The following is a 24,792-nucleotide window of genomic DNA, read 5'->3' on the forward strand; positions in this document are numbered from 1 at the left end:
TAATTATGATTATCAGAGAAGAGTAGATTTGAGGTATAAAGAGTGTTCAGTTCAATACTCAGGTGTTCTTATTAGGGAGCTGAAATGGGTGCATAGGAGCTTCAGTTATGGAATTTCTTTGGGTGGTACCTACTTGAAGGGGGAGCCCTGAGAATGATAAAAAAGGTCATGGAATATGGAATCAGAAGACACTCTGAATTCTGTTGTCACAATAGCTATGTGACGTTGCATTAACAAATCACTCCCTCTGAGGGGTTAATAATATACTTGTTCTATTCATTTTGTAATTATGAGGACTAAGAGAAATCATGCAGGCAGAAGGCCAGTATGGAAGAATTCAAGAGTTATACAGCCACACAGTATAAAGTAAAAGGAAATAATGTAGTTTATATAAAACACTGGGTTGGTAATTGAACATTGTACCTTTTTATCCCCATGCTGTCACTGGTAAACTATGTGGCCTTGGATAAGTCACTCTTTCAGTAGCCAAGTTTGTCTGTCTCTTTCTTTCCTTCTTTCTTTTTCTGATAAGTGACTTTTGATTAAGCTATCTCTTCAGTCTCTTAGTGCTAAAATTCTATAATTTCCTCTTTATCAAAATATCCTTTATAAAGGAAATAGATTTGGAATAAAAGGAAAGTAACATGGCAAAAGTTGCAGGAAAAAAGTTATGGAAAAAGTTTTGTTTTGTTTTTCCGTAATGAAAAGTGCCCCCAAAAGGATGGAGGATAGAATATGAAAAGAAATGAATGGGAAAGGTAGGGAAGTAAGTTAATAGGCAAGAATTAAGGATGATGCTAAAATGGGTATGCAGGGTTTTGAGTTACTCTTGGGATAAATCTGTAAGATTTTATATCTGTTAAGCCAGTACTTGAGCTATTTATCAGTGCTAGCATTATGAATTTGAGAGATAATACGGTATTGGTGTTTAGGAATGAATTATCTAGGAATATGAGATCTCTCCTGCCGATTCATCTTTTTGATTCCAACTGAAGACCCTCCTAAAGATAATTCTTCCTATTTTATCTCCCAGATACTTGAGAATCACTAAATCTTCAGTTGAGGCTTTCTCATTAGCAAAAGATGGCACTAATTTGCTTAATGGGTATGGATCTTGGGATTTTGATTATATGTAGTATTAATGATTCTACTTAAATGTAATTTACTAATTATAATTAATGAATTAATTACTTAATGTAATTTAATGTATTTTCCTAAATATGAAATATTTAGGAGACACATCCAGGATGTTTAGGAGAACAAAGAGCTACGACAACTTGCTGAGTGCCTTAATTGGTGCTGGAATCCGAATTCTTTTCAGTTCCTGCCAAGAAGAAACTGCAGATTTGCTAAAGGAACTATCTTTACTAGAACAAAGAAAGAATGTTGGTATTCATGTTCCAACAGTGGTGAGCAGAAGTAAATGTGAGGCACTTCAATTTTATCTAAGTATTCCCAATATAAGTTACATAGCTGCATTAAATATGTGTCACCGGTTTTCTTCTGTGAAAAAGATGACTAACAGGTATGTCTGTTTTAATATTTTTATTTTTTTTAAGATTTTTATTTATTTATTTGACACAGAGAGACACCAAGAGAGGGAACACAAGCCAGGGGAGTGGGAGAGGGAGAAGCAGGCTTCCTGCCAAGCCTGGAGCCTGAGGTGGGGCTCAATCCCAGTCATGACCTGAGCCAAAGGCAGAAACTTAATGACTTAGCCACCCAGGCGCCATGTTGTAATATTTTTGGATGGTTACTTTTAAATGATTCTTAGAAGTATTTCATAGAAATTTTAATTAAAAAAAAGTAAAGATGTATAGTACCTGTTGAGATTATCTCATTCAGAAGACTTTTTGCTTGCCACTATGTTATAGCCACTGCATGAAGTTGAAGATCTTAATGGGGGGAAGAATTGCCTTTGGGAAACTTAGAGCCTTCTGGGAGCTAGAGAGACAGCTCTTATATTTGAGCTTGCATTTTTTTTTTTTTTTGAACATACACAGTAGATCATTTATTATACAAATCACATTTTTTAACAAAAGTAAAGATAAATTACAACTTTAATTTAAGCTACAAATTACACAGGTATTGCAATGAAATGCATAGGTGGTAAGGCTCACTTTGGATTCATCCCAAGAACATAAAAATGAACTTACTTTTTCTTAAAGTGAAAACTAAGCAGTTCCTTAACTTTACATTATTATGTCATCACAAGTTCACCTTTCCATCAATATCCTTCTCTAGAAAAGAGATTGAGAGCTCATTGTCAAGGTAGAGCAATATTGTCCAGCAACATACTAACATCTCCACTGTCAAGGGCTACTTGTATTATAAGTTCCCCAATGTACTTTATTTATTTTGCTTTTTAAAAATATCTATTTACTTACTTACTTATTTTTATTTCTTTTCAGCATAACAGTATTCATTGTTTTTGTACCACACCCAGTGCTCCATGCAATACATGCCCTCCTTAATACCCACCACCTGGCTCCCCCAACCTCCCACCCCTCGCCCCTTCAAAACCCTCGGGTTGTTTTTCAGAGTCCATAGTCTCTCATGGTTCACCTCCCCTTCCAATTTCCCTCAACTCCCTTCTCCTCTCCATCTCCCCATGTCCTCTATGTTATTTGTTATGCTCCACAAATAAGTGAAACCATATGATAATTGACTCTCTCTGCTTGACTTATTTCACTCAGCATAATCTCTTCCAGTCCTGTCCATGAGCTTGCATTTTTTTGTCCTCTTTTTTTAATTGTGTTATGTTAGTTACTATACATCATTAGTGGGGTTATTTTTGTTTTTGTTTTTATAAACATATAATATATTTTTATCCCCAGGAGTACAGGTCTGTGAATCGCCAGGTTTACACACTTCACAGCACTCACCATAGACATCATTAGTGTTTGATGTAGTATTCCACAGTTCATTGTTTACATATAACACCCAGTGCTGCATGCAATACGTTCCCAACTTAATACCTGCCACCAGGCTTACCCATTCCCCCCACCCCTCTCCCCTCTAAACCTCTGAGTTTCTCAGAGTCTGGGCTGTTTAGTTTTGGAACTAGACAAATGTGACAGTTGCAAATTTTACAAGTTTTTGTCTATTATATTGCTTGAAAAAGAAGATTTCAGAAAATAGGTTAATTAAACCAAAGGCCCATGTGTAAAATAGTGAAATTATTTTTATATATGACTTTAAATATAGAGAATAACTGTTTTATTTAAACTCATGCTAAGGACATATTAACTCTTTTATGTTTGGTGTTATTTAAGCAAATAAGATTAAATTATACAAAAGTTCTACTCATTTATTTTTCAGCTCACCTCAAGAAATCTCTTTATGTGCACAAGTAACTCATCAGAAGGCTGAGGAGATATACAGTTATATTCACTATGTATTTGATGTGCAGATGTTACCAGATGGTCTTAACCAAGGTAGACTACAATCTGATGCATGATCATATTGCTCAGGTTTGGTTATGAAAAAGAACTCTCGCAATACTGAATGCACTTCAATAATCATTATTGTGGTTTGTGGTGATCAGTTTAAAATATATAAAAGTATAGTTTCATATCTATTTTATATTGTGTACATTTTTATTTATATAATTATAATTATTTTAAAAGAAAACCTGATATTCAGTAATCATTTTGATTAACTAGATTATGAAACTTATTTATTGAATAAAAGAAGGTTTACTGAAGGTGCTTTTAAGAAAGTAAAAGCTTGAGATAGAGATGTATTTTAGAAAATTTCCAGAGATTATAGCACTGTACTTGCCATTTGTTAGCATAATAGGTTGAGGTGTCTGACTGCTGCCAACTTAATGGTCATAAATAATTTTCCTATATATAAATGATAATATCATAGAGAATATTTTAAATGTCCCGAGTCTATCTACATATTGGGTAAAATGTGAATGGTAGTTCTATAATGAGATAAGTGCTCCAGTTACTAGGAGAGATGAAAATTTAACTGAATATGATTATCTTATCAAAAGTGTCCTAATCAAGTATAGTCAAATCCTGCTAGTATGAACTCCAACCTACACTGCTTTTTTTGTTGTTGAAATATCATATTCAAAGAAGTGGTGTATTGGCTTAGATTTGGGAAACTGGTTAGTATCAGATGAGCTGTTGAATGTGGACTTCACTGTGCCCATAACAGTGTCTGTGATGCTATTAATATTTTAGGATGTCTCCATGTTTTTATCTGCAATATCTGAGGCCCTCCTAGTCAGTCCTTAACTATGGATCCCCCTCTCCCCCCCACGCCCCCCATTTAGAGTCTTTTATTCTCTGGTTGCCTCATTGTTTTCTTGTTACCCTGCAGAGTGGTGAACTAACCTCACAGTTGAGTTCTGCTTGCCTTACACCAGGCAGGGACTTCAGAGTTCACCTAATTCAAATTTCTTTGATCTTTTCTTATCAGGTGGAAATAAGGCCCACAAACAAGTGACTTATTCAAGTTTACTGGGAAATCTAGAACCAGAACCCAGGAACTAGAGACAGGTTCCCGCCCCCCCCCCAAAAAAGTTACTCTTAATTGTGAGCTTAGCTTCTTTGCGGTAGTATAAATTCTTAATTCTACTTAGAGCAGCAGATTTCATAGTTCTACTGTTCAATAATTCTGTCGAAGTGAGAAATTCTAGAAGTTACTGGCTCATGTGCAGGCATCGATTTATTTTTCTCTCAGGCTCAAATTTACCCTTTGGTATCTTGCTATAATGGGCTGGACTTTTTGAACATTTCTCCCTACAGTGGGCATGATTTAAGCTTTATCAGTAGAAGGAAGAAAGGGGCTTCTTTCTGGCTCCAGTTTGCTGTTCTGCTGCTGCTTACTCCTGCCACCTGTTGTCAGCGGTGCAGGTGGGTGGGGACATTTCGTGGTACCATGCCCTAGCTGCATGCCAGAAGCATGCAGTTCCTCAACAACTTCCCACTGACCTGGGAATGATGACCACCTTGCAGCATCTCCCATGCAGACACCAGTGTGCTCAAATTCTTTGTGTCCAACCACCAGACAAAATATTTTATTAATTAACCTGGTGTGAGGGAGACAACCTAGAGGATTTTATTTATTTATGCTTGCTGTGTACAGAGCTCTATCCATATTTAAGCTGCAGCAGTCTTCTTTATACTTTCATTGGTAGCACTTAACTCTCAGCCCTACTGATTATTAATTCATCTTGAAGCCTACTTTTAAGTCTCCTTTGGAGGTTACTTTAAGGCTTACTAGCTTATCTTATGACCTGATGGAAAGAAATGGGACTAACCAGGTACCTGGCAGTGGGATACAGTAAAGTAGACTAGGAAGGACACTGAATGAGTTCTAGCAGGACAAAGGGAATTGGGGAGGGGGGGAGGCCATACTTTTTGGTGTTAAGTCTGTGCTATATCAAAATTATCCTTTTGTTTCCCATTATGGAATTTAAGTACCCTCTAACTCCTTAAAAACACTATCCATTAACATTAAACAGCATGGTATTATACCAAATTGGCAATTTAAGTAATAAAACTGTATTTCACTAAGATAATCCCTTCATTTGTTCCATTCTACATCTAAGTCTTTGTGGCAGAAACAATTATGAACTCAGTCTAATATCTCAGCAATATTCTTTTCAAATCTTGTGTTTCCAAAAGTTCAGTAGTTATACAACTGATTGTTACTGACTAAATTCTTAAGAAACAAGAAAATATATTTTTTACTAAAAGTTCTGAGAATTTTTGAGGCAACAAGCTGAACCAATAACAAAGTGCATATTTATTTACTTTCTATGATCCAGTAATCGAACAATAACAACCAAAATACAAATGTTATAAAATCAAACCAAGTTTATTTGAACAATCTAACTGGAGATAAAGGGTAAGTGAATATATACTATGACCACAGGAAAAATATTCTATGTCAAATTTCAAAACAGAGTGGCAAAATGAGCTAAATGTTTATTTCTAAAGGAGCTATCTGAAAAGAAAATGTTTACTATAACATGGTATATTAACTTCTTACAATTTAGTTTAACTACTTGAATGTTTGCCTAATCCAGTCTTTTTGAGACCAAATGTAAACCATGTCTGCATACGTAAATAAGGCGTAACGCAACAAAATTTGTTCTCTGATTCTATCTAATAAAATACAGAAAAAGCAATAAGTTAAATTTATATAGGTTTCATAGGTATGGTAATCACAAGTTTTAAGAAAAAAACCAGGAGAAAGAGTGTCACGTTAGTTTCAACAACATGTAATTTAAACATTAGATCAATTCTGGCTTGTATACCAAGTGATAACAAATGCTAACTCAGACATTTTCATGTACCCAGTATCCAGTACCCAGCAGTACAATCTACTTTTCATTCTCGCTCCCCAACCCTATCCCTAAAGGGTAGCAATATTTTCTTGGAAGCTTTTAAAAAATCTGTTTGGAACATGATTTTCTTAAAGTAAGCAGACTTGGATGCTTAAGCGAGACTTATCTAGAATTTTTTTTAAGATTTTATTTATTTGACAGAGATCACAAGTAGGCAGAGAGGCAGGCAGAGAGAGAAGGGGGAGAAGCAGGCCCCCTGTTGAGCAGAGAGCCCGCCGTGGGGCTTGACCCCAGAACCCTGTGATCATGACCCGAGCCGAAGGCAGAGGCTCTAACCCCTGAGCCACCCAGGTACCCTTAGAATATTTTAATATTGCAGAAATTTACAAATATCTATACAAGCAAAACAAGTGTCCTTATATTTTAGTAACCTGCCGCAATGAGCAATATTTACAGGAGGATGTTTTACTTTGAATACAAACTCCTAAAACCTTCCACAATTTCATATGGAGGTATGTTATAAGGAAAATACATGTATTCCAAAAGAAGATACAAATTATCTGCTTCTTGATAAAAATCCTGGAAATATTTCTCATTTTTACTATGCAGAATCAGAATTTGAAAAATAATAATCTTTGTCTTCTTCATCTAAAGACTCCATAGCATTAGTGAAAAGTTTTCCAATACCAGAATTTTCTCCTAATTCTGTAAAGAGAAGTTTAATAAAGATTAATATACTTCTAAAAGTAATTTCAAAGAAACTGAAAAGAACTGAGAAATTGAATAGTTTAAGTCTGGCCCATTTGAGAGCAGTTAATTTCATGTACCATGTTAATAAAGAGGCTATCTTATAATAGATTAAGCTACAAAAGAAAAATAAATTACCTTTGTTAAACAGGGTTTCTTTCTTTGATGTTGGAGTTAAAAAATCAGTTTCAACCTGCAAGAGAGTTTCTATTAATAGTAAATAGTACCTTCTGTGAATTCTGCCTCAAACATAGACAAAATAAGCATGCTTCATCCCAAGTACCTTGAACACATGCCTATAATGATACCTAATCACATTATAATTATCTGTGAAATGTCTAATTTTAAGTTGAATTTATCTGGGGCAAGAATATTTGTTCAGTGTTTTTCCCATTGCTGGCAAACATGACTTATAAGAAAATATTACAAACTAATGCTGCAGAGGTGACGGGATAGTCTGTGGGCCTCTGGACAGCTGCCAAAATCTAAGTACTCAATCCATTACATTACACTAGCAAAATTTAAATTCTTGTCTAAAATGGTAACTTATATGACAAATTTTAAATGTATAATACATACTTATTACATCAATGACTTTTAAACTTTTGGACATGGCTGCCTATCTTTAAAATATGAAAAGGAATAGGATAGAAAATATGACAGGGTATATCCACTGTACTAAAGGTAAATATAGTTCAAACTTTTCAGATACAAACCCATGATCAGATTGTGACAAATGTACTTTTTCTTGTGAAATGAGTCAAAAACACTATTCTATCATTTAGCTCTCAAAATCATTCAAGGACACTAAACCCATGATTCCCACATCAATGATAACCATACGTGAATAAAATGAGATTAGAAAGGCCAAATAGCTTGTCTTATTATAAAGCTGGTACGGGAAGTCAAATCTTGAAATCAGAATTTTTAACACTAAATCCTTTGCTCTTTCTGTCCTCACACTAGCTACAAAATACTAGTCTGTGAAAAAATAGGACTAAATCACAAGGATATTATTATATTTCAGTAGATTGCTCCCATTATGACCCATTAAGAAGAAAAGAAGTCCAGTACTGGTTAGGATGATATCAGAAATACAAAGAAATAAAAATTCTTAATGGGAAGGGTCCTTATAGATTTATCCATGTGAACAGACTAAGTGGATTAAGATCTTGCTACTACTCAGTATGGTCCATGGACAGCAACATTGGCATTATATCATCTGAAGCCTGTTAGAAATGCAGAAATCTCAAATCTCAAATCTACTGGATCCGAATCTGTTTAAGATCTCTTAAGTGACTCTTGGCCACATTCGAGTTTGTGAAACAGTTGTCAAAACAACCCAACTTTTTACTGGTGAAACAGAGACTAGAAGCCAGCCAAGTCTTTCTCACTATGATGATTCCAGATCCTTTGCAACAAACCACAATTTCATTCTCTGGTCTCAGGAATGTCGGACTGGAAAAAGGAAATCTAAGAATCGTTGAGTCTGTCTGCACCCTGAATACTGGAGATTTCTTTTAAAGAATTTGGTCTCCAGGCTGATTTTAAGTATCTACTATTTCCTGTGGACAAAGGAAACCCACAGAGATTGGATAGGATTATGTAATCCCAATGTTTAGTTTACAAACTCTCTGAGAAGAATTATACTCTAGAGCAAGTGTGCAATATAAATATTTCAACATGGGTAAGGGAGGAAGAAATTGCTATAATCTGGTCAGAAGGAATATACAATCAGGAGACAAGGTGGTTCTTCATTGTACCTCCATAAATAATCTCTTAGAGTAACTACTTTGAGGGCAAGAACTTTTACATATAACTCCCACAGTTTGCCATATATTATAGTTGTTCCATAAAGGTGATGAATAAATGAAGAATAAATAAACTTACTTTTTTCTTGATATTGCCCCAGACAATGCCACCTTTACTTCTATGGTTTTTTTGCATACGAAAGACATATTTATCACAATCATTCCTGTTTGAATACAAAATTTTAAGTCAACATTAACTATCATACTTCTCTCCACAGCTTGAATAGCAACTGACAAAATTAATTTAAAATGTGTTTTGATCTTTAAAAAGTACATTTTCTGGGGAAAAGTGTATCTTCTGGGAAGTATATATATATTTTTTCTGGGAAACAAAAGTAAAAATAAACTATTGGGACTACATCAAAATAACCAGCTTCTGCACAGAAAAGGAAACAATCAACAAAATTAAAAAGCAACCCACGGAAGAGGAGAAGATATCTGCAAGTGACATAGCTGATAAAGGGTTAGTATCCAAAATATATAAAGAACTTCTGCAACTCAACACCCAAAAAAGAAATAATCCAATTAAAAAGCAGGCAGAAGACATGAATAAACAGTTCCCCAATGACATCCAGATGGCCAACAAACACATGAAAAAAATGCTCAACATGACTGATCATCATGAAAATTCAAATCAAAAGTATAATGAGATATCACCTCACACCTGTCAGAATGAGTAAAATCAACACAAACAATAGGTATTGGTGGGGATGTGGAGAAAGGGGGAACTTCGTGCACTGTTGGTGGGAATGCAAACTGGTACAGCCACTGTGAAAAATAGTACAGAGGTTCCACAAAAAGTTAAAAATAGAGCTATTCTATGATCCAGCTATGGCACTACTGGGTGTTTATCCAAAGAATACAAAAGTATTAATTCAAAGGGATACTGCACTGCAATGTTTAGAGCAACATCACCTACAATAGCCAAATCATAGAAACAGCCCAAGTATCCATCAATTGATGAATAAAGAAAATGTGGCCTATATATAAAATTGAATATAACTTAGCCATAAAAAAGATTAAAATCTCCATTTGCAACAACATGGATGGAGCCAGAAAGCATGTTAAGCAAAGTAAGAGAAAGACAAATAACCATGTGATTTCACTCATACTTGGAATTTAGGAAACAAAAGAGATGAACTGGGGGGTGGGGTGGGGAAAGGCAAACCAGGAAACAGATTCTTAACTATAGAGAACAAACTGATGGTTACCAGAAGGGAGGTAGATGGGGGAGGGATGGGCTAAATGGGTGATGGGGACTAAGGAGCATACTTGTGATAAGCACTCGGTGTCGTATGGAAGTACTGAATCACTATATTGTACACCTGAAACTAATATTAATCTGTATGTTAGCTAACTAGAGTTTAAATAAAAACTTAAAAACAGGAAAAGTGTATTTGTCTTTTCCATTCTTTTTTTTTTTTTTTTTTTAAGATTTATTTATTTGACAGAGAGAAAGCACAAGTAGGCAGAGGGAGGGAGAGCAAGAGCGAGAGCCAGATGCGGGGCTCGATTCCAGGACCCTGAGACCCTGACCTGAGCCGAAGGCAGAGGCTTAACCCACTGAGCCATACAGGTGCCCCTGTCTTTTCCATTCTTAAGACAACAGTTTACTAATGGAAATGGACAAAATGCTTCAACCTAACATTTTAAAGGAAACACTGAGTAAGAATATTCTAGGAAATTATGGTTTTGCTTATTGCTCATTGTCCCATTGGTGCTCTTTCCAATCATTATCTTGCTCTCTTTTCCAAAATTCACTGAGACGACTTGTCCCTGGACTCCCTTTAAGACCTCTCACTCCTTTCTACTGTTCATTTCCTTCCCTATCCAGATTGAATCTTACAGTTAGCCACTTTAAGGGATATACCTGGTGATGAAAATCCTCAATTTATAGCTTCCAACTAAATATCGAGTCGTTTCTTTTTAGTTTATTTTTCCCCTTCTCATTCTTAGCAAATACTTGGCTCAATTTACAGACACAAACTGAACCTAAACAGATTGGCTGTTCCCATTTCTCTCTACAGTTTGTAGTCTTGCTCATGACAGTAAATACCAACTGAACACCAATTCTAATTCTCTCTCTTGAGTTCAAGATCCTTTATGATCAATTATCCTTTCCTTTATGATAATCTGGAAGCAACCATAAAGCTATGACATGTTGAAATTTCTAAATATATGACTGTATTAAGGTATTAATGTGAACCACACACACTGCTGTATAGCTAGTGAATAAGCCTGGCCAGCTGTTCAGGATCAGCATCCCGTGAGCCTGCTGTCCTGTACATAAAAGTCACTTCTGAAGTGATTAAAAACTGTTTCATTATTTAAAATAAAAAGGAAGCCAACTATTAGAGATGGTGAGTCAAGACAGTGTAGAGGCCTAGGAAACTCATTTTTTCAAAGTTTTGGGAAATATATTCATGATATTAATGAGTCTGCCATGTGTTCCACTGGGGGGAAAAAAAAGATGTATTGCCATCATTGTAAAAGTGATATAATTAAAAAAAAACAAAAACAAAAAAAAACCCCAAAACCAAAACCCATTCAGTGAGGGATAATAGCTAATGATGTTTTTAGTCAAGAAATTTCCTCTCTGAATATGTTATGCAAATTGGGATACTGTTTATAATCTATAATCAACTGAACATTATTCTTTGTTGTTAAAAATTCCTTGAAGATTGGGGTGCCTGGTTGGCTCAGTGGGTTAAAGCCTCTGCCTTCGGCTCAGCTCATGATCTCAGGGTCCTGGGATCAAGCCCTGCATCGGGCTCTCTGCTCAGTGGGGAGCCTGCTTCCCACCCCTACCACCTGCCTCTCAGCCTACTTCTGATCTCTGTCAAATAAATAAATAAAATCTTAAAAAAAAAATTCTTTGAAGGCATGATTTTTAATTGTTACATATTATTCTATTATATGGACAAATTCTACTTAACTTTATTGGACATTTAGGTCATTTCCATATTTTCAGTATTGTTTCATAATGAACATCTTTGTTCATACAGATGTACATACATACTTCCCCAAATACATTTCCTTATAAAATGACTAAAAAAATTCAAGGGCCAAAGGGATAAATATTTTAAAATTTTTGATGATTTGGACAAAGTACTTACCAAAAACTTTGTCCAAAATTATACTCTCAATATACTTTCACTTGCAATGAATACCAAATCAAAAATAAACCAAAAATAATTTGTGGAATACTGGGGGAAAATTATGTTTTTACCAAATAAATGCAAATTAAAATTTCACTAAGCTTCAAGAGAGGACTGAATACTTTTTTTTCATAGTCATTATTATTTGGCTTCTGCCTCAAAACCATGGAAATTACTTTTCATAAAATCAGCATTGTCCTGCTTGATTGTCAAATGGAATGGCTTATTTTCAGGCCTCTTATTTATTACTTTCCATCTTTTCTCTGTGTTATTGAATTGTCGGTCACCCCTGATTTTTAATTTTATTTATATTTCAAGTAGTTCCTGTATTCACATAGTTCAAAATTCAAAAAGTTTCCCTCTTATTCTCATCTCCAAGTGATCTTAGTTCCTTTTTGTAGGGATCATTAATGTTTTCAGTTTCTTATATATTCTTCTAGATATATTTAATAAAAGGAAAGCAGTTACATATATATGTATACACACACACATATATATATGCACATACAACATATGCAAGTACACACACAGGCAAATAATTCACTGCATCTAACTTTTTTCACTTACTATATCTTGAACATTTTACCATAATAGTACCTAAAGAATTTCTTCATTAATTTCTATGGCTACATAATGTACCAGAGTTTATCTGACTAGAATTTGAGTTGCTTCTAGTCTTTTGCTATTATAAACAATAATAAGCTGTGCATTCACTATTTGAGAAGCAGGACTGATAGGTCAAAGAGCATATGTATTCATAATTTTGACAAATACTGAAAAACTGCTTCTTAGAGACACTATACTAATTTACCTTCTCACTAGTAATGCATGAGAATGGCTTTCCTTTCCTCTTAATTTTTAGGAGTGCTGCATTAGGAAAATTAGCCTTTTCCTTTGATGAATTCCATATATTCTTTTGACAGATCACTGTTTATATCTTTTTTCTTCACTGTTTATCTTTTGATTGCTTATGGTGGTTGGTAGGGGAAAACTGTTTACCTGGTTGACTTTATGATTCTTTTTGTTAGTGTCTTCTGAGTCTTGCATCATAGTTTGAAAATACTTTTACTAATTAATGATTATCAAATAATCCTGCAAGGTTTCTTAAGGTATATTTTATAGTGTTATATGTTATGCAAAACTTTGATCCATTTGGAATTTTCCTGATGTAAAGTGTGAGCTGTGTCCCTATACTGTCTCTACTTGTTCATCCTTGACTTTTAAGAACTATTCTTTCTTGATTTTTTTCAATGATAACTCTTCTTATTACTGACATCTACTATCCAACTCATCAAATTTTAAATGCTGATGAGAGAATTACGGTATCATATGCCTATTTACCTATTTATAGAGGCTAGCATGCCAGGACTGACATGTTGACACTGAGGAGTTTTTGCCAATGGAAAGACAACTGATGATGGAGTTGTTGGATTTTTGTCCATACTTGGCAGAATATCATCCTCTTCTGCACTGTCCTGGAGACTTGGCAACTAGAAAACAAATATTTATTACCAGCCAGCAGATAACCCTAAAAATGGCATTTCTCATTATCACTAAATGTTTTTGGGTGGGCTAATAAGTTGTTTTCCTCCTTAAATTTTCCAGCTGAGACAACATACTAGTGGTTACAAAACAGTGCCTTGGCCTTTAAAAAATTTTGGTTCTATTGTGTTAAACAGAGACAATGACGCCTGTTTCTAGAAGTTGTGTAAAGACCAGGAGTCAGCAAATGTTTCCTGTAAAGGGTCAGTATATATTTTAGGATTTGTGGACCTCACAGTCTCTGTCCCAAATACTCTGCTGTTGTAGCATGAAAGGGGACATAGCTGACTAAACAATGAACATGTCTGTGTTCTAATAAAATTTTTTGTTTCTAAAAAATGTGGCCTGTCAGATTTGACCCATGGGTCATGGTTTGCTTACCTCTGTGTAAACAGAACAAAATAGAACTAATTCATTGATTATTATGCTTGGCACTTAATAGGAATTCAAGCAATATTAAACTTTTGTGTATATATATTTCCAATAAACAATTCAATCCTTCATTAAGATTTTACCTTCCGTTACATTAAAACCTTAGAGAAACCTGAAATGATGGTAGAATTATATAAAGGATATATCCCCTAAAGGACCATGGCTGTTATGTAGGAAACACAGTAAGAGCCTCAGATGGCTCCCTTAAAATACCTTCCTTTATTTGTGTAGGCTAAAAGACCCCAGAAAATGATGTTACTAAATTCTTAAAGCATTGTGTAGCTTTTTAGTATTGGAGATGATGTAACAATATTAAGAAATGAGTAAATTTAAAAAAAAAAAAAAGTAAATTTAAAAATTACCCCTGAAGTTTAGCTCACTAAAACAAAACAACTCTTTGAATTTTTACACTTCAATCAGTTGTCTATATCTATCCATTTTTGCATTAATCTTAATACTCTTTAACATTTACATTTACATTCAAGACATAGTCTCAAATTTGCAATTAATATTTATATTGTATTTGTTTATAAGGAGCATCCTTACACACACTCTCTCTCTCTCTCTCTCTCTCTATATATATATATAGCTTCCAGTTTGCTACTGTAAAGATAAACCTGCCATGAATATCTTTGTCAAGATTTTTGGCTTTGGGGTGCCTGGGTGGCTCAGTTGGTTGAGCATCTGCCTTTAGCTTGGGTCATGATCTCAAGATCCTAGGATTGAGCCCCACACTGGACTCTCTGCTTAGTGGGGAGGCTGGCTCTCCCTCTCACTCTCCCTCTCTGCTCTCCTTCTCTCAAATAAATAAAATTAAAAAAAAATAGATTTTTGGCTTCTTTTGAATTTCTTAGGATAAATTCCAATGAATACAATTAATCTAATGGTTCTTTAACAAGACCATGATGCTTTCCAAAAGGTATGATTCATTTTACATCCACTGATGTATGGCTACATCATTATCTCCACTGCTTTTGTTAGTGGATATTTTAACTCATTTTTACAAAAGATTCTGTAACTTAGAATATATACATATACTTAGTTTTCTTTTGATTGTAAGCTAATATAACCACCTCCCCAAGTAGTCTTTTTTTTTCCCAAGTAGTCTTTTGAAATTTTTTCATGCCCACTTTTTCCCTGCAATCTTGACATTTTGTTTTATAATTTTTAAACATTTTTTTAATAAACATATAATGTATTATCAGCCCCAGGGGTACAGATCTGTGAATCATCAGGTTTACACACTTCACAGCACTCACCATAGCACATACCCTCCCCAATTTGACATGTTTTTTTTTAAAGATTATATTTATCTGAGAGACAGAGAAACAGCAAACATGAGTAGGGGGAGGGGCAGAGGGAGAGGGAGAAACAGATGCCCCACTGAGCAGGGAGCCTGACTCAGGGCTGGATCCCGGGACCTTGAGATCATGACCTGAGCCAAAGTCAGACATTTAACTTAACTGACTAAGCGACCCAGGCACCCCTTGACAAATTTTATTAATTTTAGTAACACCTGAATTAATTATAAACACTGGCATTATATTTTGTAAATATTTTTTCCCAATTGCTGAAGTTTTTATTTTTTTATAGATTTAATTTATTTATTTGACAGAGAGAGAGACAGCACAAGTAGGCAAAGCAGCAGGCAGAGGGAGAGGGAAAAGCAGGCTCCTCGCTGAGCAGGGAGCCCGACATGGGGCTGGATCCCAGGACCTGGGATCACGACCTGAACCAAAGGCAGTGCCTTAACTGACTGAGCCACCCAGGTGCCCCCAACTGCTGAAGTTTTTAATTATGATTTTTCATACTATAAAAATTCATTTATACAAATGTCAAATTTGTGTGCCATTAAATCCCTCCACTGTATTTACTATACAGTACATAATAATTTTATGTTTGCCTCATTGCATCTGAAATTTTAAATATATACATTTAGCCTATTTTAACATTTCTGGGTTTTCAATTTGGCTCTATACCCATTACCTTTGAAACTCACTGAAGTGTAGAGTCTGGACACTGATGAGAAGAGCCTGTACTGGCAGACTGCTTCCTATACTATACTTTGAGTCATGTCTGTGGACATGTCCTTGGCCTAAATATTAGGGATGAACACTAACCATATACAAAAATGAAAGATAGGGGCGCCTGGGTGGCTCAGTGGGTTAAAGCCTCTGCCTTTGGCTCAGGTCATGATCCCAGGGTCTTGGGATTGAGCCCCGCATCAGACTCTATGCCTGGCAGGGAGCCTGCTTCCTCCTCTCTCTCTGCCTGCCTGTGATCTCTGTCTGTCAAATAAATAAATAAAATCTTAAAAAAAAAAGATGTAAAAAGTCAATATAAAGAAAGCAATGATTTCATGCACTTAAGACACTTACCAGTACTCTTTGATTCTGCAAAGGTGTTGTACTGAAAAAATCATCATGATCATCTTTTGGCAACTGTTCCAGAAAATCCCTCATTTGCTGCTTCCTTTTAAGAGTTCCCACTTTGGCAGTTATCTTAATAATTTGCTTCTTATCAGCATCAACTATCTTGCCTTAGGAGTCAGCAAAACATTTTGATAAGGATTTGGTCATTTACAGTAACTGCTCTAATTAAGTTAACAGACTTTGTAAAATCTAAATTGTATATTTATATTAAGTAAATGCATCCTCTATTAATACATCTCCTATATAACAGAAGATTCTTTCTGTATTGGGATCTATGCAATATAATTAGCCCACAGAATACTCATGAAGAAACTACGTAAGATCAGCCAGGGTGAGGTGGAAAAGGTCTTTACCCAGTGGGAAAGAAAGGTTACCTCCTACATTCCCTTTGCTGAATGCCTAATTTATTGATTTTGTAAAAAATATAAACCTTATTGAATTAGGACAGGGATAGAATATTTCCAAAGCTTAGTATAAGCTATGTCATAAACCTTGAGCAGGAATGTGTACTCCTGGGGAATATGAAAAATAAATTTAATTTGAATTTTATTATGAATTTCTAGGGGGCCCTAACCAAGTGGCCTCAAATTAGACTCTTAGAAAAATAAACCAGATACTGAAATCTCTGGATCTAACTGGAGATTTTCTAGAATAAATTCAAAGCATAAGGCTGCTAAGGCTACTATTGATGGGATTAACTATCTACATAAGACTTAAAAAAATTCAACAGATGATCTTTAGAATTCTTTCTAGGTATAAAATTTGGAGAAAATACCTGTAAGATGACAATACAAAGATAAATATATCTAGTGAGTGACTAGAAATCAATACTGAGAACTAGGAAAAAAACAATTTACAAAGGTTACCATTTTGGCCTTTGGGACTGACTGTTTTTTTCTTAGTGACAGGTTTCTGGGATCCTTTTTCTCTGGGATCTTCCATGTATTTCCTCTGGCATTCTTCAGCAGATCGAGAACCTACAGCCATAGCTACATCTGACCAGAAACCAGGTTTGTGCTTTGGAAGAGATGCAAAAGCACTACAGAAGACCAAAACCAGTTGAAGAACAAGAAATTCAAATTAATAAAAACAACTTCCTGAATGGATACCACTAAACCAATGAGACTTACTGAGCTAAAGGAATTTTAACCAAAACCATTCTAGATAACTGGGAAGAAGAAACTATTTCTTCCATTCAGTAACTTAAGTGTTTAAAATATGAAGATGTAATTTTACATATTTGGTAGGTATCTTCTATTTTGTTGTATTCTATGAAACCTGAAATTCATCTCAGGTCTCTCAACATCTTTTTCCTAAGTCTAACTATCAGTGATCTGATCTTCTGGGGGACTCTAGCATGACTAATCTTACTGGTGCTAAGTATATTGGAGAATGAGCTCTTAGTTGCTATATATTCTCAAGTTATAAATTCTTATTAAAAAGTGTTATTCTTGCTCTCATTCTATCATAATTTACAGAATACAATATTTTATATATAAATGAGGGAAATAAAAATTGAAAGAAAAAAAAAGCTGTCAATATAAGGTAGTCACCAAATTTAATAAATGAGTTATATTCTGAAAGTTTATTTGTAAATATTTAGAAACTGGTACACATATTTCTGCTTTCCTCCCCCGCCCAAATAGATTTTACATATTGTGGTTAAGCTGACAGTTCAGCCAGAAAAGATCTACTTAACTCATCAATTAACCTATACAGCATTATGCTGGTAAATTTTAAAAACCAGCCCTCTGGGATTAAAAAGTCCTTTATTCATAGGGTTTTGCCAATTTCCATATGGTAAATACCTCTATTGTGGCTGATTTTAAGCTACCAACATAATGTCCCTGAATGTGCAGTAAGAAATGTGTGATAAGACACAATTATACAGGATTTCCACCATATAGATATAATTGATGTAAAGAACCTTAAGGCATAGACAGTAATAATAAAATGCAGTAAAATAATTAGGAAATAATGAGTTTCGGGTATTACTTAATAAATTTAATTGTAAATCTATATGAATCAGCTCTTGTGAAAGGACAAGTTGACTATAGAATACTACTCACTCCGTGCATAAAAGGAAGACAAATACTTACAAGCATTAAACACTAACGAATGCTCCACTTTTTGCACAGTTAATCATTCCACAGGTGTTCTAAAGTGAAGAACTAAAAGGATTGGGAGGCTCAGGCTTCCCTATTGTGTACATCGTTAGTTTGCAAGTGTAGAACTGCCAGGACTATTTTTCATAATAAAAATACTTAATGCATTTAATTAGTCTATAATTAACACATCTCTACTTTATCCCAGATAATGTTAAAAAGCAAATATAATGTCACTCCAATCCTACTTAAAACTTGCTTTTATAAGTGACAGGGAGAAAAATATAACTTGTTTATAACTCACTAGCATAAAAACCAAAGTATTTACTATGACTTTCACACTGTTGTCTCTTTTATCTCATTTTGTATTGCTCTACCCTCATTTTCTGTACTCTGATCATTTTGGCCTTCTTTCAGTATTTGTAAATACGCTTTCTTCCTTTCCACTTTTATTTTACTGTTTTATTTAAAATGAATTTATCATGAAAATTTGGCTTAAATAATTTTTGTCTTTCAGATCTTAGTTCAAGTATCTGCTTAAGCTAAGTCAGATTACCCTGATATACTTTCATAAACCTCTTAAGAATAATTACTTCCTAACTAGGTTATAAGCGTGATGAGGAGTACAAAACAGTGGGATGCAACTAAGAATCACTTGAGGAGGTTACATCAAATGTACAAGCAAGCAAATGTTATTAAAAGAAGCAAATAGATTCACAGACTCTACCCCTAAAGATTTCAATTTAGTAGGTTTACAGTGGCAACACTTTGAATTTTTCAAAAGATCCTCAGGTGATTGTTGTGCTATGCAGTCAGGATTGGAATTGCTTTATGTTCTAAGAAGCATTAAGTATTATACCTAATTAAGAAAGAATCATTATATATAGTTAAGTGGGGTAGTAGGAATAAGTGATGACAAAGAAAGATGACAGGAAGGAGTGACTGACATGTGAGATAAAAGGATGGATTGAAGGATGGATAAAATACAACAGGTGAAAATATGGCAACAGTATTGGCAAAGAAATGAAGATGAGGAGACAGGACGCAAAGTTAGGGAACAGAAAGTAGTCCGTATTTGTAGTATGGTAAATTTCAAAGGCATGGCTGGGATTAGAGCTTTGCGGAAAAAAAAAAAACAAACCTAGAAAAGCAGAGCCCAAACCCAAGCCTGCCATATCTAAATATTTTAAGAGTATGCAGTATAGGCGCCTTAACATTTTTTTTCCTAAGTTAACGTAGTAAAATTGTCTTTTTGGATATGGTTTATGAATCTGAAAAAATATAAAGACTTGTATAACCATGATCACAATTAGGATACATAATAGTTTCATTACACTGAAAAAAATTCCTAGCGCTTCCTCTTTGTGTCCACCACTATAACCACTGGCAATCATTGATCCGTTTTCTTAGTTTTGTCTTTCCAGAATGGAATTATACAGGATGTAACCTTCTGAGCTGGCTTTTTTTTTCCCCATTCAGCATGCCTCTGAAATTCATTCAGGTTGTTACATCATCAGTAGTTCTTACTTTTTATTACTCAGTAGTCTATTCATTCTAAGAGTGTACCATGACTCATTTATGTGGTAAGTTCCACAGAAATCAACAGAGAGGAGCTCTACAAAACCACCCCATGAAGTTGTTTGTGAACTTCTGTGCTCACACCACAAATTCTGATATCTTTTCATTTCTGTTCAGTTCAGTATCTTTTCTCCCCCAGATCTCTTCCTCTTTGACCCATGGATTATTCACAAGTGTGTTATTTAAATTTCAACTGCTTGGAAATGTTCCTGTTAGCCTTCCTTTATTGACTTGTGGTTTAAATCAACTATGGTCAAAGAACAAACACCCTATGGATGACTTCAGTTATTTTAAATTTGTCAAGATGTTTTTATGACCTAGTCAATGTTCAATCTAGGAAATGATCCACCTATCCTTGGAAAAAAAATGTACTTTTCCCCCTATTTTGGGTAGAGTGTTCTATAAATGTTGATTAGATAGTTGGCTGATGGTCAGTTCTTCTGTAGCCTTGCTAACTTTTTGTCTACTAGTCAATCAACTGCAACAGAAAAGCACTGAAGTTTCCAACTGTAAATGTGGTTTTACTTATCTTTTCAGTTCATTCATTTCCTTTTAGTTCTCTGATTTTGATTCATGTATTTTGAGGGGTTTTTTTGGTTAGATGCATATATATTTAAGATTGTTGTCTTCCTAGTAATTGATATTTCTCTAATTTTGTAATGTTCTTTATCCTTGATAATTCTTGGCACTAAAATCTTTGACAGGTTTTAGTATAGCCACTTCAGCTAAGAGTTACCATGGTATTTTTCTGTCTTTCCACTTGTAAGTTACCTATTCACCTTTGAAGTTCTCTTACATGGCACTATAGCAGGGATGTTTTTAAATTCATGCTGACAATCTGTCTTAAATGGCGCATTCAGACCACTAACATAATTATATTTGTATTTAAATAATTTTATTAGCTGTCTGCTTTGTTCTGTTTTCTATTTCTCTATTTCTCCTTTTCGGTCTTCTTTTGGATTAAAATTTTTTTAAGTATTGTATCTATAATGTATATTTGAAAATACCTCTCTATAGTTTCTTAGTAGTTGCTCTATGGATTACTACAAACATAATCATCTACTTAGAATGAATATTTTATTGCTTCGAGTAGAATAGAAAATTTACCATAAGTCTCTTCATCCTTTCTCTCTATATATTGTTGTTTTATGTATTAAATTTCATATCTTCAAAACTCCACCATACAATGTAATATTGGCTATCAACCATTAAACATTTTAAAGAATTCAAGAAAACAGTCTGTTGTTTTTACCCAGATAGTTACCATTTCTCTTGTTATTCCTTCATTTCTGATATCGACTGCCTCCTTTGTCATTTCCATTCTGTTCCTGAGCCTATCTACTAAGTTTTTTATTTTGATTATTCTATTTCCCAGTTCTAAAATTTTCATTTAAGCCTTTTTGTCTTCTATGTCTGAGATTTTCTGAATTTCTGTTCAAGAATGGTTGCTTTTAGTTCCTGGAGCTTTTTAAAAATTTTTGACTAAAGAATTCTGTGCCTTTATTGGCCGAACAGGCTACATGAGAGGCATGACGCAGGAGGAGTAGGTGGCTCTGATGCCAGGCCTGCAGTGCTTCACAAGCTTGTAGGTGGTAAAGAACTTGCCCAGGTAGTGGCCAATCATCTCCCGCTTGATTTCCATCTGGTTGAAGGTCTTGCCACTTTAGACACCCCCCCATTGCCCACCATCTTGGGCATGGTGATCATGTCCTGCAGGAGCACCTCGGGACTATGCCATGGCGAGGGAGCTTCCTTCTTGGTCTTGCACAGGTGCCCCAGCAGTGAGTATGGCTTCTCCCACAAACTCGCTTCACCTCCGCTGCGGCTGGGCACCGTACATCTGCATCAACCTCCTAGGACTGTATAGCAGCTGGTCAAGGTCTGCGATGCCATAGGTGAACTTGCAGAAGGTGCGCTTCTGCTGTTCCACATCCGCTATCTTGTCAGCTCTTGGGAAAGCCTCCTGGACAATTTTAATACACCTGCTTTGGAATCTTTTCAGATAATTATAACATCTGTGTCATCTCAGCATTAGCATTTTTTTTTTTTAATAAATCGAAATTTTCCTGTTTCTCTGTATACTGAGTAATTCTGGACTATTTCCTAGGCATTTTGAAATACTGTAAAACTCTTGGTCATGTTTATCTATGGAAAATGCTAATGTTTTTGTTTTAGCAGGCAATCTGGTTGTAACCTGAGCTATAAATTCCAGTCAGTCTTTTGTGGTAGTAGTTTCAGTATGTTCTATTTTTAAAGCTTTGTAGTGCTATTAAAATATCCTGTGTAGGGGATACCAAGTGGCTGGCTGGCTTAGAAACTGGGTGACACTCTACCTCTCAGTTCAGTTGTCAGTCTTGGGTATACGGTTTAGTATCAGATCCTCACATCTGCAACTCAGGGGTGAGCCCAAAAGTTCATAAACAACTTTATATAGGGTTGTTTTCCCTAGCTCCTCCCTTTGCAATTTTTAGTTCCCCAGGATTCCTGTTTTTGGTTCTCTGGCAGAAACCTAGGGCTTTAGTTACCCAGCTCTGCAGTACACTTCATACAACTATCTTTCTGCAGTGCCAAGCACAAAGGACAGAAAGAGAAAAATGCCAACATAGGTAGCTCTACCTTTTTCTTTCATGACCTGAGCTGAAGGCAGACACTTAACTGACTGAGACATGAAGGAACCCCAGTTGCCCTACCCTTTTGAGACCTATATGTAACTGGAGGAAGGTTTCCCACTTTCAGAGTTTTAGGTCCGTGTGGGACCCACATGCTGCTGTGATTTTCACCCTTGCAGGATTGGGGACTGTGACTGATATAAGGGAAAGGGGACTGTGATTGATATAAGGGAAAGGAGAAAAGAAAAAGAGAACTGGGGGACTTCTTCTACTGTTGCCGAGTGCTAGTAGTCCCTTTTCCTTCTCCCCAAGCCAGAAGTGGAGGGCTTTTCTTTGAACTCTTAGTCATGCCTCAGTGCCCACTTCTACATGTTAAGTGGCCTTAATCTAGGTTAAGGAACACCAGAGGGAAAACTAGAAATATGTCCTCACTTCAGTGGTACTTAAAATTCTAGTCTTTCCAAACCAGGCTGCTACTATTTAGCTTCTTGAGTCAACAAAAAGCTGTTCCATGCATTGTTCATAGTTGCACACAAAAAAACACTAGAATGTGCTTTCCTTGTCTTTTTGGGAACTGGAATCTTAATTTCATTTTTTTTAAATTTTTTTTTTAAGATTTTATTTATTTATTTGACAGAGATTACAAGTAGGCAGAGAGGCAGGCAGAGAGAGAGGAGGAAGCAGGCTCCCTGCTGAGCGGAGAGCCCGATGTGGGGCTCGATCCCAGGACTCTGAGATCATGACCTGAGCCGAAGGCAGAGGCTTTAACCCACTGAGCCACCCAGGTGCCCCTTTTTCATTCTTAATGAAATTCTTAATTTCATTAAAATAATCATAGATGAAATGGATATAGAGTAAAGGTTGAAAACTGTTACGGTAACAAAATGATGGGATACAGCTGGAAAGGATAAAGTAAAAGTACTGTATGCTGTCACTGCAAGACAGAAGGATCTCTATATAATTTGAAGATTAGTAAGAACGCAGGGCAGGTTTCTGATGTTAGAAGCACAGCATTACATTACATTAAAATTAATCTGGAGATACATAAAACAGATTACGCAGATGCAAACAACAAAGTAAAAATACAAAGCTACTTCCATAGTTCAGGCAGGCATAAGGAGTCTGAAAAAGAGTAGTGTGAAGAGAAAGAGTGCAGATGGAATGATCCTGTGGAAAAATCTATAGCTCCTTGAGAACTCCTCTGATTTAAAACCAGAATCAATTAAACACAGTTGATGGAAAGAATTACATTTTCAGAATCAGGAATGTCAGGCCAAGTAGACTGGCAGGGGAAAATAAGTTTAGTTTTTGACATATTATGTTAGAATCTCTGTCTGTGAGATTTATGAAGAGATGCCCAACAGGCAAAGGGAAACACAAATATTTTTTTTTAAGATTTTATTTATTTATAAGAAAGAAAGAGAGAGAAAAAAAAACACAAGTGGGGGGAGGGTCAGAGGGAGAGGGAGAAGCAGGACCCAGAATCATGACTGAGCCCAAAGCAGATGTGTAACCAACTGAGCCAACCAGGTGCCCTATGGGAAATAGAAATCTAAATACAAGAATTCAGGACTAGGGATACAAATTTGGGAATCCCTGTTCAAGAGTAAAGTTAGAACTATGGAAGGAAAAGATCACTGAAGACTACATTATCTTAGCAAGAAAGCACCCAAAACAAAGAACTTTGGAGAAGAAGGAAAATTCTCTGCCTGAAAATAAGAGAAGGAACATTTAGGAAAATGAAAGAGAAGGAACACAGTAGCACAGATTTCAAGAACAGTGTTTCAAGAAGGTAGATCTGAAAATGAATTCCAAATATTACAAGGTTAGGGAGCACTCAAGCAAATGAATCACCGATTGTGGTGTTTCTATCTTCTCTCTTACCAATCACATCTTCCTTTCTTTCTACTAGATCATTCCCATCAGCTCACCACCATACCGAGTCCTCTTACAAATAAGCAACCAAACACACATCTTCCCTTATATTCACACTCTTCTATTACCTATTTTTTTGTTCCCTAACACTGCCAATTTCTTGTGTTATCCACCTAGGTTGTCTTTACTCTCT

At 35.4% G+C, this 24,792-nt stretch overlaps 1 protein-coding gene and 1 pseudogene across 1 annotated transcript in view; both read right to left on the minus strand.

The window, feature by feature from the left end:
- Window positions 1–6,903: 6,903 nt before the first annotated feature.
- The window catches only part of LOC111140632 (MIS18 binding protein 1), a 43,225-nt gene continuing 25,336 nt past the window's right edge, over window positions 6,904–24,792 (minus strand). Inside the window, exons 11-16 of the mRNA XM_022492829.1 lie at window positions 17,299–17,471; window positions 16,379–16,539; window positions 13,368–13,516; window positions 8,948–9,032; window positions 7,196–7,250; window positions 6,904–7,015 (exon numbers count right to left, since the gene is read on the minus strand). Of these exons, the coding sequence (XP_022348537.1) occupies window positions 6,912–7,015; window positions 7,196–7,250; window positions 8,948–9,032; window positions 13,368–13,516; window positions 16,379–16,539; window positions 17,299–17,471 (727 nt within the window). The 3' untranslated portion in view covers window positions 6,904–6,911. The remainder of the gene's footprint in view (window positions 7,016–7,195; window positions 7,251–8,947; window positions 9,033–13,367; window positions 13,517–16,378; window positions 16,540–17,298; window positions 17,472–24,792) is intronic.
- Window positions 21,632–24,661, minus strand: LOC111159064 (annotated as a pseudogene).

The sequence above is a fragment of the Enhydra lutris genome, unplaced genomic scaffold (genome assembly GCF_002288905.1).
Source record: "Enhydra lutris kenyoni isolate GAN:26980312 unplaced genomic scaffold, ASM228890v2 scaffoldscaffold4, whole genome shotgun sequence".
Taxonomy (NCBI): Eukaryota; Metazoa; Chordata; class Mammalia; order Carnivora; family Mustelidae; genus Enhydra; species Enhydra lutris.